The sequence below is a fragment of the Pleurodeles waltl genome, chromosome 1_1 (assembly GCF_031143425.1).
Source record: "Pleurodeles waltl isolate 20211129_DDA chromosome 1_1, aPleWal1.hap1.20221129, whole genome shotgun sequence".
Classification (NCBI taxonomy): Eukaryota; Metazoa; Chordata; class Amphibia; order Caudata; family Salamandridae; genus Pleurodeles; species Pleurodeles waltl.
In genome coordinates, this window is record NC_090436.1 from 443,157,526 (window position 1) to 443,176,304 (window position 18,779).

The 18,779-nt window shown below is 46.7% G+C and overlaps 1 protein-coding gene across 3 annotated transcripts in view; it reads left to right on the forward strand.

Annotated features, from left to right (window-relative positions):
• MSH3 (mutS homolog 3) overlaps window positions 1-18,779 on the forward strand; it is a 1,766,808-nt gene that overhangs the window by 1,063,186 nt on the left and 684,843 nt on the right. For all 3 annotated transcript variants that reach the window (XM_069224514.1, XM_069224522.1, XM_069224532.1), the window contains exon 16: window positions 514-578. In XM_069224514.1, coding sequence (XP_069080615.1) covers window positions 514-578 — 65 coding nt within the window. The remainder of the gene's footprint in view (window positions 1-513; window positions 579-18,779) is intronic.

The following is an 18,779-nucleotide window of genomic DNA, read 5'->3' on the forward strand; positions in this document are numbered from 1 at the left end:
CTCCTCATGCTTCTCTTTAGCAAGCCCTTGCACCATTTTCAGTGGATTCTGTTGAGAGGGTACCCTTTGGTTTCTGTTCGAGGTTGGTGTCTTTTGTTTCTTTTTTATTGTTTAAGGAAAATGCAAGTTCCTTCCCTAGTATTGAGAATAGGTAAGCGATTAGGATATAGAAATGGGCCACAGGAGCTCTTGAAAGGTGTGAATATCTTGCACACTTGATAACATTGATCCCCAAAAGATACTCATTTAAGACTTGTGTTTAAATACATTGACATTTGCTTTACAGCTGACGTGTAGCAGCATGCTACAATAATTTTAAAAAATGAATCCTTGTGTTATTTTGTTTGTTTTTATATGTCTCTTTCGAATTGGCACTCATTGCACTGCAGTACTGTGAATTAACACTGCTTCTTGGGCAAAATCCTATTTTTGTATGATTAGATTGCTAAAGAATTTCATGATCTGTTTATCACTTATCTTAATGCATAGCTTTTTTTTTTTTGTTTGATTCAGTTTTTGATTGAAGTCAAGAACAGTCTTGTGTCATCCATACCAGCAGACTGGTTGAAAGTTAGCAGGTACGTAAAAATAGGCAGTCATCATTCTGTATACTAAGGTTTGTATCAATGTTTTAATCTCATTCATGTTGTTTGTCTACCTATGTTTAGAAATAGATGTGGAGTAGACACATTTGATTACTCTGTAGGAAAGTAGCCTCTTTTTAGCATGGTTATCCCAACTTTTTGCCTGTTGTCAGTGTGTTTGACTGTGTTCACTGGGTACTGCTAACCAGGACCCCAGTGACTGCGCTCTCTCTCTTTAAATATGGTTGTTTGGACCCCACAGAACCCACATTTGGCATACTGGTGCCCCTTTGTAAGTCTCTAGTATATGGTACCCAGGGCATTGGGGCACCAGGGATTCCCCATGGGCTACAGCATGTATTATGCCACCCATGGTGAGCCGATGCAAAGTGTATCTGCATGCCTGCCATTGCAGCCTGCGTGAAAGGTTACATGCACCCTTTTTCACTACAGGTCACTGCACTAGGTCACAGTAAGTGCACAGAGGGCAGGGTGCAGGTACCTATGTGTGAGGGGACCCCTGCATGAGCAGAGGTGCTCCCCCGAACACCAGCTTCATTTTCATGGACTTCGTGAGTGCTGGGACGCCATTCTACTCCTGTACTGGACATAGGTCACTACCTATGTCCAGCTACATAATGGTAACTCTGAACCATCCGTCGCACGACCGCCGGAGGAAGGTTTTTCTCTCACCTTGCCGCAAAGTCTTGGAACTCCCTACTGCTCCACCTCCGCCTGACCCAAGACCTTCTATCATTCAGGAAACACCTCAAGACTTGGCTTTTCGACCAGTAGCTCCCCCTCTTCCCACCAGTCTCTGGAGACCTTACCGGGTGAGTAGTGCGCTCTATAAATCCCTTATTGATTGACTGATTGAACCAAGCATGTTTGGTATCAAACATGTCGGAATCATACCCCAATACTGTAGCAAGTATTGGAAGTATGATTCCATGCACTCTGGGACTCCTTAAAGGACCCCCCCCCCCCAGCATTGCTACTACCAGCCTTCTGGAGTTTTTCCAGGCAGCCCAAGCTGCTGCCACCCCTCAGACAGGTTTCTGCCTTCCTGCTACTTGACCGGCTCAAGGCCAGGAAGGCAGAACAAAGAACTTCTTCTTAGAGGGGGGGTAACACCCTCTCCTTTGGAAATAGGTGTTGCATGTCTTGGGAGGGGTAGCCTCCCTAAGCCACAGGTATGCTTTGAAGGGCACATTTGGTGCCCTCCTTGCGTAAACCAGTCTGCACCGGTTCAGGGACCTCCAGTCCCTGCACTGGCACGAAACTTGACAGTGGAAAGGGGAGTAACCATTCTCCTGTCCATCACCACCCCAGTGGTGGTGCACAGAGCTCCTCCAGGGGGTCCCTTGATTATGCCATCTTGAATCCAAGGTGGGCAGAGGCCTCTGGGAGCATCTGAGTGGCCAGGTCAGGCAGGTGACGTCAGAGCCCCCTCCTGATAGGTGGTGACCTGGCTAGGTGAGCAATCTCCCTTTCAGGACTATTTAGGATCTTGCTTTTGCAGCAGGACTCCTCTACAACCTCCACTTCAACTTCTAGCCACTGGAACTGCGACTGGACGGTCCAGGAACCGACAATGTGCATCCACGACCAAGACTCTGCTTGCGACATTGTTTCCACGGCTCCTTCCAGCTTCTGCAACATTTCCCCGGCTGTGCATCCTCTGAGGGTGGCAAGTCTTCAGTCTGCACGCAAAGGAAGAGGGAATCTCCCTTGGAGTGAAGGAATCACTCCCCTGCATCTGCAGGCACCAACAACAATGACGGCCGGCTGCGTGGATCTCCTCTCATCCTGAGCTGCGTGGATCCTGCATTGCGGGTGGTGGTCTGGAGTAGTCCTCTTGGTCCTCTCTGCCAGCTGTCCAAGTTTGGTGGAGGTAAGCCCTTGCCTTCCCCTGCAGGACAGTACCCCGATGCACTGTCTCTCTTGCAGCTACCAAGGTTTGTTGGCATCTCCACCAAGGAATCTTCAGGCTCCATGCTGCCCCAGCACTCTTCCCTGTGACGCACAGCCCTCTGCGTGCTTCTCCTGTGGCCTGGGAACCTCCTTTGCAACTCCTGGTTCCTCTTCTAGTGCGTCTCCTGTGAGGGCTGCCTTTTCTTCTGTGGACTCCCTGCCCTGCTGAGGGTCCCCGCAGGACTCCTCCCATGGGTTGAGTCCTTCTGGACCTTGCTGGTTCACTGCAGCTCCACTTTTGCTTCTTCATGACTTTTGCCTTTGCCAAGGCTTGTTGGTGGCTTTTTCACACCACTGACCGACTGCAATCTTCCATCCGGCGTGGGATGTCGACTGCATCCTCCAGGAACTCTTCTACGGCTCCAGAGCTGCATTGTTGACCGTCTTTATCCTACCTTCGACCAACTCCTGCCACCACAGACTGGTGGGTAGTGCCTCCTGCCACCACCAGACACTCCTGCGACTTCTGGAATTGGTCCCCTTCTTCCACAGTTCTTCCTCTTCAGGAATCCACCACTGGTTTCTTGCAGTCCTGTCTGGGTGTTGCATTATCTTCTTTTTAGTCCTTTTTAGTGGTTTGGGGAAAATCCAGTAACTTTTCTTTCATGTGTGTAAGTGCTGTGTGACTACAGTGGTATTGCATGAGCTTTGCATGTCTCCTAGATAAACCTTGGCTGCTCAGCCACAGCTACCTCTAGAGAGCCTGGCATCTAGACACTGACTACACTACACTAATAGGGGTACCTGGACCTGGTATAAGGTGTAAGTATCTTAGGTACCCACCACACATCAGGCCAGCTTCCTACATACTCTAGTACTGAAAGTGTCTGCATACATGTGCGTGTTACTCCTTAAAGATCTTAAAACATTGAGAAGGATTCACAAATATGTTTTTCAGTGTCAAAAACCTCCAAGTCCAAGTTTGTGCCCTAAGATTTCTGAGGATTTCCAATTTTAAGGGATTTGACAGAAGTCTTGATGAGTACACTCAAAATTTTATGCAGGAGATATCTTTCTGTGCATAGGCTTACATATACCTAATCTTGAGGATCGTCTGCTCGCTACCACATATAATATTTTTCTCTACTCAGAAATGCTTTTCCATGATAATACTCCTTTGTCTACACCCTATGAAACATGGTGGAGCTGTGCTGTTTTTTTATACTCACTCTGCACATTAACTACAGATTATTTTTTCTAAATATAGGTTCACAAAGTGGGTGTGGAAAACGATTTAAAAGATTTAGAATTACCCACAACATTACGAGTATGTGGCTCCGGATCCCTTGTCCCCTCCCTATAAACATACGACTCCGGGAAACATAGTATACTTCAAAAGTTCTAAAAATCATAGACTACATTTGCTGTAGTAATCAAAACCACTGGGAGGTTTACATTTGTCCTCTTGGCTTTTTGCATCAGTTGTGAGGTATTGTCAGTAGAAGCTGTATTAATGATCGAAGTTTAGGACAGATGTCTGCCTATATTTCCATAAGGAGTGCAGTTGACTCAGCGTTCATGTATATTCTCTGTATGAGAGAATGTAGTGTTGTCATGCAAGGATTATTCAAGTGGCAGCCAGAGCTGCTGAGAAGCTGCATTGTCATTATGGAATATTGGGCTGGGTGGAGGGGTGTGGCTAACCGCCCAAGATAGCGGACGCGTAGCGAGGAGGCTCCCAGGCTGTCCCCAGTTAATCATGCTTAATCCTTTCCCTTGTACCTGGCGCCAGCTTCGAAGGTGTTCAGCAGCCCGGAGATGCAGTTATGGGGCAGCCAAGTGACAAAGACAGTGGTTGCTGGGCTGTGACAGAGCAGATGGATGCGGAGCGGCCAAGCCTGCCGCGGCGCGAGGAACTGTCCTAATGAGCGGACGGCATAGGCAGGGACCGTTGTGGGCCGACAGCTGAGAAGGGATGTGCATACCCAAACCCTCACCGAAATTGAACAAGATCCGACGGAGGAGAGATCGAGGCCCGGTAGCCTGGAGGGGCTCAAAGGTGAGTGGGAGCGGGTGACCAGATTCATCAAGGCTGCCCAAAGGCCCGCTCCTCGCCTCCACGGTGTAGAGGCCAGACGGCTCTCCTCTTTTTTTACTTGCCACTACCTCCTAAGCTCAATTGGGGTGTGGCTATAATCAAGGGCCAGTGGCAGCCCATGTGGTTGAGGGGGCTAGCGCGGCCGCCTGTTAACTCGGCCTGGACACATTGCATGAAAGGGGCAGTGGAGCCTCAATGTTGGGTGAGGTTTGCCTCGGCCGCATGTACTGCCTGGTGACCTAAAGGAAGTCTCAGAAAGAGTGAGTGGAAACGCTTGCAGAAACGGAACAGACATTGGAGTCCGCACTGGCCAAGCACTATCAGAGCAAGAAGGCATTTGGCAGAGTCCCATGGAGTCCAGATAAACGTTATATATACGAGTGGCGAGGCGCTCATAGACTAGATCTTGCAGGAGGCTGCACCCCCTATGTATGTGCAGAGTGATGAATTAACCTAGTGGAAGATTCTGAGGGAACAGCTTAGTACTCCCAAGAGCACAACTGACCTCAACATATTAAGAGGGAATAACGTACAAGGTAATAGGAGCGAGTCACACACTCGCCTCCCGCTGAGTTTTTGAGACTGCCCTGCGTTTGGGAGCGTGACTTGTAAAATTGTGACTGATGGTCAACACTTGTAGCCCTCGCAAATTATATATAGTACGGAAGTGACTGACACATTCTTTTGCTTCTGATATATATTGCCATCCATTAGAGAGTTCTAGATAGGATCCACTGTTAGACGATATGGGGAAATATAAAACAAAATCCGTAACCCTGCACTCCCAGGCTCCCTCCTGCTCCCCGCCTTCGAGGAACTCTTTGACCCAGGTCTCATTGTCCTGTATTTCCCCTACAGCCATGCACCGCCTCAAGACAAATTAGACCTTATCCTTCAAGAAATACGTGAGCCCTGACTGGCCAGTAAGCAGAAGATAGGAGCCCTCACCACTGAAGTCTCCCTTCTTAAAGATGACCATCGAGAATTGGTGGATAGGGTAAAGTGCAATTAAACTAAGCTTACTGTTTTAGAACCCGCCAAAGAAGCCCATGCAATCAGATTAAAAAACTAACTCAGCAGATGGGGATACTATAGAACAGGCTGAAGATGCTGATGGTCACGCTCGAAGAAATAACATTTGAATCCTAGGACTACCGAAGGGGATAGAGGGGCAGATGCCAAACAATACATAGAAGACTGGCTCCGAACGGTGGTGGCCCCAGAAGGGCTACCAGATATATTTGTAGTCGAAAGAGCCCACAGAGTTCCAACTAATCCTGGAGTCCCTCCTAGACCCATTGTCTCAAAAATTCTGAATTACAGAGACCGAGATGCGCTGCTTGGAGCTGCCCGGTAAAAAGGCCTCAATCCTGGTGAATAATGCAAAGCTTTCATTGTTTCCAGACTATACAGTATTGGTTCAGCGGAGGCGAGCTACCTATCAAGCTATCAAGCGAGACCTGCAAATTGCCAGAGTCACCTATGCGCTGCTGTTCCTGGCGAAGTTACGAATTCAACATAAGAGGGCGGTGTTTTTTGACTCGCCAGAGACGGCGCGTGAGTGACTGGATACCACCTTCCCCAACCTCAACAGATCTGGAGACAGGACTTGGGATCCCTCCACCCCCCACCCAGACCCCAAAGGTAAAGGCGTTGTGCTCACCTGGCTGGCTCCCTGGGGAGGGCTGGTGGCCTTGTACCCTCTTCGCAACAAGCTCTGTTGGGCTGGCTGGAGGTGCTTCGATCGGCTTCACAGCTGTGTGCTGGCATGTCACAGGAAGGTGATTCGAACTCTGACTCCATGGGTAGTATGGCCCTGTTTCCATCCATAACTCCTCAAATGGCACATGATCTTTAGTTTCAGGATACAACTGGACCAGACATGTTTGCCTGTCCCGAACTGGTTTTGACTCTTACTTAATAAAGCAATGTTGCTCCTGAACTAGACAAGGAGAGCAGATGTCAGAACCCCGATCATTTATTGTACTATTTTCTATCTCAAGGTCCACATGATCTTCAGAATATTAGATGGCACGCAGGCACACCATACAGTGATTGATCTGGGGCTAGGCCTGAGTTTCTTTCCATAGAAAATGGACAGTAAAACGAAACACTGGCTTACGACCCCCACAAATGCGCAGGCACTAGTTGTTTGTTGAATACACTTTTTTTGTATATCAAGTTTGGTTGAACGACTTCATGGCACTGGACCGAGTATTGGGTTCTCAGTTGTTTAAGGCAAGATGCAGACTTTTCTGTCGAATTATGTGAGCAAAGGGAACTAGGCAGGTTATCTAATAGTATTTGGACATTATACACGGCACAATGCAGACAGACTTCACCTCCTACAAAATCCTCTCCTGGAATGTAAGGGGACCGGACACATTACATAAAAGGCATATAATACTAGCCGAATTGCGTAGGAGAAATGTGCAGATAGTATACCTGCAGGAGAGACCCTTGCTGACACCAGAGGTGCTCCGACTGCAAATAAAAGATGGAGGGACCAACTTTTCATGGCTCAGGAAGTACGTATAGACACTCAGGCCAGATATTTTCTGGTCAAGGGCACACTAGATGGAGAACCAGTAGTGCTAGGTTGTATATACGCACCTATTACAGACCAAGATGCCTATCGGGCACGCTTAACAGTGGTCCTTAGTGACTGGTAGCACTGCCAGTGGGTTCTAGGAGGAGATTTGAATGCAGTACTAGATATGACCTTAGATCTTTCCCATCACCCTCTACCTGGTGTGGTAATGACATGACATGCAGCATCCCTACAACACTTGGGTAGCAGGCTGATCTCTAGTAGATGCCTGGCGTGCTAGAAATGAAGGACTACGTGAATACTCCTTTTATTCATATCCGCACAAATTACATACACGCATAGATAGATTCCTGTGTTCCCCACAGCTGCTACCTGATATAGTACATACAACCTACCTCGCCAAGACCCTTTCTGATCCCAACCTCCTGGAATTAACATTGAAGTGGGGTAAAATCCCAGCACTTATACCCTCCTGGAGGCTACAACCCACTTATTTGGAAGATACTCCCTTTCGGGAAGCACTGATGCAAACTATAAATAATTACTTTATAGAAAATGCAGGAACAGCTACCTCGCTATTATGAGTGGGAGGCTTTTAAAGTAGTTATCCGTTGAGCCTCCTTTAGCACGTTGGTGGGTGCTCGAAATGGGGCATTGAGGGCCCTAAATAAAGTTGAAAATACAATGTCTCCTACATAACAGGCAGTGGCCAAGGGGGAGATAGATCAGGCATTACTGCAAGAGGCCAGAGTGGCGCACGCAGAAAGCCTGGAGCGGTTGAGACTAATTGATTACAGAGCTTATGTCCAACAGACACACTCTGAAGCTGACAGATCTAGCGCACTACTATCACGCTTAATACGTCCCACCCCTTCCCCGACCCCAATACTCGCTATATGCTTTGAGACCCACGGCTTGGTCGTTACACAGCTGGGTATTAACAATGCGGGACTTCTATGCCGATCTCTACACAGCCCTTGCTGCCCCTATTGACGCTATATTGACCACATACTTGGATAGGACACGCCTGCCCCAGTTAACGCCATTAGCTCATGAAGCATTGGGTGTTTGAACTCACAGTGGAAGAGATTATGGGTGCGATTAGGGAAATGTCCCGTAATAAAACTCGAGGGTCATATGGACTCCCCATTGAGTTCTATGCCACTTATATACAAAACCTGGTTCCACCGTTGGATTAATTATGCACAAGATCACTACAGGTGGGACATTTACCCCCTACAACGCAACAAGCTATTGTCACGTCTTTGTTGAAACCAAAGAAATCACCTCTTGAATTAACCTCATATAGACCTCTGTCCCTCTTAAATACAGAGTATAACATTTTGAGTAAATTCCTCGCTAGACAATTACTTTTTCACCTGCCGCAATTATTGCACACAGATAAAAGTGGCTTTGTGCCGCAGTGCAACACCTCACTCAATATTCGCAGGCTCTTTCTTGTAATGAGTAGCTCACGCGTCCAATATCCACATGCAGGCTGCCCATCTTTAGATATGTGCCACGCATTTGATACGTTAAGCTGAGACTTTCTGATGACCACACCTACCTACTACGGGATACCAGTGTCATACATTAAATGGGTGAGATTGTTATATTCCCTACCAGGATAAGGGCGAAAACAGGAGCGTGCATATCGGAATCATATCCATCTCACGGGGAACACATCAGGGTTGTCCATTATCGCAGTTATTATTTGTCTTAGCAATTTAACCCATAGCACAATTGCTGCAGCAAAGTGCATCGGACTGGGGTATCCCAATTAGAGGGGAGATACAGGCCACCTCTTTATATGAAGACGATATGATGTTATACTTTTGAGATTTATGTCAAGATATTTCCGACAGGCTGATGGCCTGTCTGAATATGGTAGCCTATTGGGTCTGCAAGTAAATGCCACCAAATCCTGCGCTTTGCATTTCTGAGTAACCTGGAGCAGGAGACAGTGGTACTGGGGGGAGCCCAAATCCGAGTGGCGACCCATACGTTTCGTTACTTGGGTATCTACATATATAGGGACCCACAGTTTATATTAGATGGGAATCTCCTGCGGGTGATTAATTCCCTCAAGACACAAGTAACCTTTTGGATTACACTGCCCCTCTCTATAGCTGGCAGACTGGCATTGGCAAAGGTGTTTTTTCTCCCTAGACTCCTTTATTATTTCATTAATCTGCCAGTAGTGGTTCCAGCCCCGGTGTTTAACACATTAAATACTTTAATAACTGAATTAGCTTGGGGGTCAGGGCGTTGTAGGGTCAGCTTGAAAAACTTGCAACTGCTAGTGCTGGAGGGTGGTATGGGTGCCCCAGACCTTAAGGTGTATTGCATAGCAGCTCAACTGCAATGGTTAGCGTATTGGCTAGCGGAATATAACTTACAGTAAACGGGCTATACGCCCGCTCCGGTGCAAAATGGACAACTACATAGGTTGCTGTGCCCAAGCACATCCGCACCTCGCAACACCCCCATACTGGTACAAGTGGCACTGCGATATACACGTATACCCATTTGGGCAGCAGTAGGTACTGAACCAACTACATCTGAATTCCTAAATCCATTACATAGAGTAGGTCATGGCAGTCATTTAATTTGCTGGCTATATAGCGGCCTGAGGTTACATTTAGGGGTACCATTACAAGCACTCAGTCTAAAATGGGATAGAGATCTAAATCGTACTCTAACGGATGCTGAATGGAAGAGCCTGCCTGTGACCCCTAAAACTATATCTAGAAATTCCAGATTTAAATGCATCCAATTTTCTATATTTCATATGACCTATCTTACCCCGCATAGCATAAATAAAATATATCCAGGTGCGGGAGCAGGCTGCCCCACTGTCAACAAGTAGAAGCGGATCTGTTGCACATGCTATGGCGATGCACTCAGTTGCAAAGCTACTGGTCAGAGATAACATGGTCACTCAAACATGTAACTGAACGCGATCAGTGGCTAACACCTGAGGCCTGCATACTGGGTCTTTACCCTTGTTCTCGGAAGACAGGGGTGTCCTCACACTTTGAAGATTTGTTGCTAATACGGGCAAGACGTGCCATTACACATTGCTGGAAATCACCCATTCCCCCCCCCCCCCCCAAGTGGCGCAGTGGTATGTAGAGGTGTTGGAGTGGGGATTGGCTGAAAGCGGAGCACTGCGCAGGGAACAACGTAGGACTCTTATCTCCCTGGAATGGGACACGTACTTATAGAAATTTAGAGAGAATATGCAATGGGTTGCTCCTATACACTCCTAAACATGACATCTAATAATATGATCCCTGGAATTAGCGCCTATGCAGCACAGGCGGATTCCTTCCCTACTCTCTACTCCCAAGGGATTACGTATGTGATGACACAAAACAACCCCGACACACGTACAATATACGGCCCTAACGCGACTGACCCAAGTTTACAACTATGTTCCCTCCAGTCCTGGTTCGTTGGTTCCAAGTGAGATCCCAACGTAAACATATTGGAAACAGTGTAGGTTAGTGGGAGGGAAGGGGGTTTAAGAATAGTTACCACAACAGTGATAGGACTTAGAAATACCAGAAACAATGGGCTTCTCAAGGAAATGAAACACTATATGTAAGTTTACATAACCATGTACTAATGTATACCCGTCACTGTTTAATAAACTGCAGTAAAGTTTGTGGAGAAAAAAGAATGGAATATTGGGCTGGTGCTGACTGAAAGAAGTGTGAGACAAGGTATGATTCAGCGGAAGACTTGTGTCTCATACTTAAGAGAGGTGCCCCTAGCTTCCGGAATATTGACTTGTTTCAGATGTGCCAAACCACCCCTTTAGCCTGGCACTAAAAATGGGATGCTAACTTAGTAGACAAAGTGTGACAGCTAAAGCATCAGTATCTCACTTTATTGGCATTGTTAAATTATTCCTTAGATGCTGTTGAACCAAGGAGGTAGGACTGAAACAAATGAAGGGACTGCTTAACCTGGGTACCTTAGACAGGATGGATTAGTACTAGTTTGGGTATAACCAGTGCTTTAAATGCCCGGTACCATCCGGTACGGAGTACCAGCACTTTTTTATTTTGAGAGGGGGAGTACCGGCACATCGCAAGAAAAACGTAATACTTTTAATAGGAGAGTACTGGCACAGAGTACCTGCACTTTATTCTTTCCTTTTCAAGCACTGGGAATAACTCACCAGAATCCCACACCAAGGAAAAGTTACCAACTTAAGGAGTGAGGTATACCGGCAATCTATGACAGCAATGAGCCATAGGATTCCGATCCACCCTCTAGAATGTGAAAAGGCCACAGTTCCGTATTGTAACTGTCAGGTGCCACACACTGGTATGCGGTCCCTTTAAGAGGGAGCGCAGAGCCTTTAAGGCTGCACGCTTCACCATGCGTCATCGTTGCCCTTCTCTTGACTCAGCTGTGCTTGACTCCGTGTTCTCCACGTTGTGTCCGCTGAGCGCTCGGTGTTCTTGTTCGGCAGTTCCCTGCATCACTTACTTGCATTCTGTGCATGGGCGTAGGAAGTGCGGGGGACGTATCCCCCCCAGATTTTGGAGGGTGGGGTACACGGGGGACGAAGGTGGGGGGGACAAGGGGACAAAATAATTTCCCCTTTTACATCTATTATTCAGAGGGCCATTAGCGCACAAAAGCGCTACTTTTAATAGCCCTGTAGGGACCATCCTCCAATCTGATGGTAACAGAATGAAGGTGAGTCAGGAGGCCCCCTGCCGTTTTGTTTAGCCTGTTCACAGCTGTGGGAATTAAGGGTGCTCATAAGAACAAAGGGCACGAGGAGGAGAAGAGTTTTGGATGATTACTGTCTGCATCACCTGCTGCCGCCTTGAAGAGGAGCACTGCAGGAGGCCTTTAAGAGGAGCTGCAGGACAACAAGGAAGATCTAAAGAGGAAACAGAGAGTCCCACTCGGCCTGGTGCCCACAGGCTAGAAAGGAGACTGTGAAACACAGTATTCGTATTTGCCTAAGATCACACCAGTTGGTGAAACAGTGAAGTCGAAATTGGGCCCAGATTTTACCCTTTCCCACAACAATTTAGGTATTAGAAGGGTATATTTTTCTAAGATTTATGCTTAATGCTTTTTTATCTAGGTAATGAAGGGCTTGATTATAGCGTGGCTAACCGGGAGAAGCCATATTGAATTTTGGGCTGTTATACCTAGCGTTATTCTTTATGTTGTTGTTATCGTTACATACTTAAGCACATTGAAGTATATTATCTTTTCTTCACTCTACTCTGAAGCAAACTACCCTATGCCACTGCACCCTACACCACTTTTCTCCACTCTGAGCTACTCTACGCCACTGCAATCTATGCTTTACCACTCCACTCTACATCACTCTACTCTGCAGCACTCTACACTACTCCACTGCAATCTATGCTATTCTACTCTAACCATTGTACACTACACCCCTGCACTCTTCACCACTTTACTCAAAACCAATGCACTCTATGCCACTGCACTCTATGCCAATCTACTCTGCACCACAGCACTCTATTCCACTGCTTTCAGTGCCACTGTACTCTGCGCCACAGCACTCTAGGCGACTGCACTCTATGCCACTCTACAATACATCACTGTACTCTGTGACCCTCTAATCTGCAACATTACACTCTGCCTCTGAACTCCACACCACTCTACTCTGCACCACTGCATTCAATGCCACTGTACTCTGTCCCAATGCACTCTTTTCTCCACCACTGCACTCTAATCTACTCTACACCACTCCACTGTAGGCACTTTACTCTACTTTGAAATCATCTCCTCTATGCCACTGCAATCTACGCAATTCCACTCTTTGCTATGCCAGTCTAATCTACCCTGCACCACTCCAATGTACCCTGCGCCACTCCAATCTGCTCTGCACTGCTCTATGCTACTGCACTCTACATCACTATGCTCCACTCTGCAACAATCAACTCTTCACCACTATACTGTACTCTGCAGCAATCTACTCTATGCCACGGCACTCTATGCAACTCTATTCTACTCTGCACCACCGTACTCTAAGCCACTCTTCTCTACTCTGCATTATTCTACATCACTGCACTCTACACCAATGCATTATATGCCACTCTACTCTACACCACTGCCCTTTATGACACTCTGCTCTGCAACACTGCACTCTGCCACTGAACTATACTCCTCTCTACTCTGCACCACGGCACTCTACTCTGCACCGCTCAACTATATGCCACTCTACTGCACTCTACACCAATTTACTATATGCCACTACACTCTATGCCACTCTACTCTGCATCACTGCACTCTACACCAGTCTACTCTACCTTGCACCACTCCACTCTACCATGCACCGCATCACTCTATGACACATCACTCTGAACCACTGCAATCTATGCTGTGCCACTCCGCTCTGCTCCCCTCTACTCTTCACCACTCTACGCTACTGCACTGTACGCTAAACCAGTGCAGTCTTCGTCAATGCACTCTACACCACTTTACTCAAAACCAACGAACTCTATACCACCACACTCTACACCAATCTACTTTGCACCACTGTACTCTATGCCACTTCACTCTAGACCACCCAAATCCACTCTGACACTTCACTCTGACACTATACTCCATGATACTAGTCTCTGACACTCTATTCCATTAAACTCTAACACTTTCTCCACTCTGTAACTCCCTACACAACTCCCTATATGCCACTCCATTCCACTTTACTCCACTCTATGCCACTTCAATCTACGATACTCTACTCAACGCCACTGCACAACCCTCTATGCCTCTCCACTATACAACAATGTACTATGCTCAGCAGCACTCTACCCAACTTTCTCTATGCAAGTTCACGTTACTTTACTTTACTCTACTCCAGTTCACTCATATTTATGCCTTTCAACTCTACGACACTCTGCCACTCCACTCTATGACATTCTATTACACTGTATTACACTGTGACACTACTCCACTCTACTACTACTTTATGGCATTGGCGCTTCATTAGAGATTCAGATCTCCATTGATTGCCTTGTCACTCATATGAGACGTGAGTCAGATTTATCTTGGCCGTTTTGGTTACAAGCACTCTGTAACCCTTTTAACTCAAGCTTAACAAAGGCTTAGGATGATCCTGATACTTGTCTAGGGGATCGAAATATCATCGGCCAAAGTACCTTGACTTGAATTTGTGATATTGTACATAAGTTGGCATAAGCATAGGTACTATGAGCTAATTACTTCTTGATTCACTATTTGAGTCATTCATTTAAAAGTGGGTGTATAAAAGCTTGTAAATCATTATTGTGGATGCTTACCTTGTAGGAAAGCAGCCTCTTTCTAGCTTGGTTACCCCCACATTTGGCCTGTTTGCCAGTGTGTTTGAGTGTGTCTACTGGGATCCTGCTAATCAGGACCCCAACAGTTATGCTCGCTCCCTTAAATTATGGTTGTTGCATACTGGTAACTCAGTATTTCACCCAAGATTGGCATACTGGTGCCCCCTTATAAGTCCCTATTATATGATACTTGGGTACCCAGGGCATTGGGGTTCCAGGAGATCCTTATGAGCTGCAGCTTTTCTTTTGCCACCCATAGGGTGCCCATGCAAAGGCTTCTGCAGGACTGCCATTACAGCCTGCGTGAAAAGGTGCATGCACCCTTTCACTGCCAGTTACACTGCACCAGGTCACTTATAAGTCACCCCTATAGCAGGCCCTCCTGCCCTGAGGGCAGGGTGCAGAGTACCTGTGTGTGAGGGCACCCCTCACTAGCAGAGGTGCCCCCACGACCTCCAGGACCATATTCCCAGACTTCAGGAGTGTGGGGATGCCATTTTACACGTGTACTGGAAATAGGTCACTCCCTATTCCCAGCTACATAATGGTAACTCCGAACATAGGTATGTTTGGTATCAAACATGTTGGAATCATACCCCAAGGCTTTTGCAAGCATTGGTTGTATGATTTCATGCATTCTGGGGGCTCCTTAGAGAACCCCCAGTATTGCCATTCCAGCCTTCTGAGGTTTTCCAGGCAGCCCCAGCTGCTGCTACCTCTCAGACAGGTTTCTGCCCTCCTGTTGCTTGAGAAGCTCAAGCCCAGGAAGGTAGAACAAAGGATTTCCTTTGGGGGAGGGGTGTTACACCCTCTCCCTTTGGAAATAGGTTTGGAAGAGGTAGCTTCCTTCCCCAGGCCACTGGAAATGCTTTGAAGGGCACATTTGGTGCCCTCCTTACATAATCCAGTCTACACCAGTTCAGGTACCCCCAGTCCCTGCTCTGGCACGAAACTGGACAAAGGAAAGAGGAGTGACCACTCCCCTGTCCATCACCACCCCAGGTGTGGTGCTCAGAGCTCCTCCAGAGGGTCCCTGGGTTTTGCCTTCTTGGATTCCAAGTTGGCAGCGAACTCTGGGAGCATCTGAGTGGCCAGTGCCAGCAGGTGGTGTCAGAGCCGTCCCCTGATAGGTGCTTACCTGTTTAGCTGACCAATCCCCCTTTCAGGGCTATTTAGGGTCTCTCCTTTGGGAGGATCTTCAAATTCAGATTGCAAGACTCCAGCAGGAATCCTCTGCATCCTTTACTTCACTTTCTCACTGAAGAAACTGCATCTGGACCCTCCAGGAACTCCACAAACTGCAACAATGAAGCAAAGACAACTTCTGCAACATTGTAACTTCAGCTCCTGCAAGCAACTGCAGCTGTTTCCCAGTCGTGCATCCTCAGAGGACAGCCTGTCTTCAGTCTGCAGCAGAAGAATGAACGAATCAATCCCCTGCTTCAGCAGGCACCTCTCTGCAATGATGACTATCTGCATGGGTCCCCTCTTCTGACGAATTGCATGGATCCTGCATCACGGGTGGTAGACTGAAGTGGTCCCGATGGTCCTGACGCCCTACTGTCCAACTTTGGTGGAGGTAAGAGCTTGCCTTCTCACGCAAGACAGTACCCCGTGCACCCCGTGTTTTTCAGTTGCCAAGGCGTGTGGCATCCTTCTATGAAATTCTTTGTGCACAATGTAGCTCCGGCCCCCAGCACTCCTTCCTGAGATGCACAGCTTCCTGAGTGGTTCTCTGGCAACGTGGGATCCTTTGTTTTTGTGCTGCGTGGGCCTCCTTTTGCAACTCCTTTGTCCCCGTGCTGGGGGACTCCTGTGTGTGCTGGCTGGTATTCTGTGGGCTCTCTGAGTTGCTGAGAGCCCCCTCTGACTCCTCCTCCTGGATAGAGTCCACCAGGCCCCTCCTGGTCCAGGGCAGTGACATTTTCCACTAACCATGAGCTTTGCCTGTGCCAAGGCTTGTTGGTGGAATCCAGCGATGTAAACCAGACTGCAATCATCCATCCGGTTTGGGATATCATCTGCACCAACCCGCATCCATCTTCTTGGGTGCAGTACAGACTGTTGTTCTTCACCAGTGGTTCTTCTTTTGCACCTTGATTCGGGTTAGCGGGGGCTCCTGTCCTCCCTGGACTCTTCTGTGCTTCTTGGACTTAGTCCCATTCTTCCACAGGTTTTTAGGTCCAGGAATCCACCCTTTGTGTCTTGAAGTATCTTCTGGTTCTTGACCTATCTTCTTTCTCGTGTTCTTGTGTGTTCTGGGAAAGTAACTGTGATTTACTCCTGCTTTCCTGGGCTCTGAGGTGGGTTCTATTAATTACCTTTGGTATTTTCTAATATTCCCGGTGCCCCTCTACACACCACACTTGCCTAGGTGGGAAACCGACATTCGCATTCCACTTTCTTAGTACATAGTTTGTGTTTCCCCTAGGCCCATTTCTAACCATTGTGATTTTCACTAATTGTACTGTTTTCTGTTTTTATTGCTATTGCTGCATACTAGTGTATATAATTGGTGTATTACTTACCTCCTAAGGGAGTATAGTCTCTATGGTATTTTTGGCATTTGTGTCGCTAAAATAAAGTACCTTTATTTTTGTAACACTGAGTATTTTCTTTCCTGTGTGTGAGTACTGTGTGACTACAGTGGTACTGCATGAGCTTTGCATGTTTCCGAGTTATGCCTTGGCTGCTCATCCACACTACCCCTAGAGAGCCTGGCTTCTAGACACTAAGTACATTTCACTAATAAGGGATAACTGGACCTGGTATAAGGTGTAAGTACCTTAGGTACCCACTACAAACCAGGCCAGCCTCCTACACCTGGCTGACAAGCTCACAATCTCCAGTGTCTCTCGACACACCCACAGCTATTACATCTTCAGACCGGAGGCAAAAAAAGTGCATGAGCTTTGCATGTCTCCTAGATAAGCCTTGGCTACAGCCACCCCTAGAGAGCCTGGCATCTAGGCACTGCCTACAGTTCACTAATAAGGGATAACTGGATGTGGTATAAGGTGTAAGTACCATAGGTACCCACTACAAACCAGGCCAGCCTCCTCCAAACCACTGTACTATATAGGTTACTTTTTAAATTTTTCTTGTAATTGGCGACATTGGGTCCTCCAGATAACTTGTGTAATGCCCGAATACCAGTCTTTCTCGATTTCCCCTGTTGATGTTTTTCCACTACAATTGATTTTTTATATTTTGATTGAATAAATGCATAAAACATTCCATTTGCATACTACTTTATTATCATTGTTTATGGGAGTGGTGTTGCATTTTTTTCCAGGGACCCATGTTCCTTCAAAGTTAAGTTTACTGCCCAATTCTAGGACACTCTACTTACTCCATGATACTATGCCACACCAGTCAATGACACATCATTCTCCTTTATGCCATTAACTTTGAGCCATGCTGAATAGTAGTCTCACTAGTGTACAGCATGGCTAAAACACATTGGCAAAGGCAATAGAACTTACATAGGCGAGACCTATTAGATTTGCCAATGCTTGTTTATAAGGTATGAACTTTTATGTACACAGGGGGTATTTTACCCCATATAATACATGGTCACACCACCAACTTTCCCACAAACCACTTAAAACCTTAGTGTATAGCTTCTGTCATTCCAAGCTATTAAAGTAGAGCAGAAGAAAGAAAAGCAACATTCAATTTTTTGCTTTAAACAGCTTTATTAATTATGTTCCTTGACCTGATCTGCCTTTTACCTTGGCTGCTGGCTCTGGCAGAAGGCATTGTAATGTCAGAACTCGACTGTAATAACCCTATCATAGTCATTTTCTGATGTCTTTTCTTTATAATCAGTGAATGTCTTTTCTTTACACGCTGTGACTTGGTGCATCACAAGCAGCCGTTTCTAAAGAAATTAGTGACTGCAGTTTATACAGAGATTAGAGAATCCATGTTTATATAGACTGTAACTCCAAGAGTTTCTTCAGTTGAAATGCTTCTAGTTATGACTGATGTGGAGCTGAGCTTCCCAAGATCACACACAGGAGTAGAAGTGTTATTAGAACTATGGTTTCCGAGCACAGTTTACAACCATTGTACCTAATCGCTTTTGATCTCTCCAGTGCGGTTCCAATTGGCATGAGGCGAAGGGCATGATAGGTGTGGGGCGCAAAGGGTATGTTCTTCCTTTTTACCATCCTACCTTGATTGGCTTGGTGCATGAAGATGCAAGGTTAATCAACATGTTATTTTCACAATTGAGCTAATTACTTTGTGAATATAAATAACAATAAAATATACTTTCAGACTGTGTAAACATGCCTTCC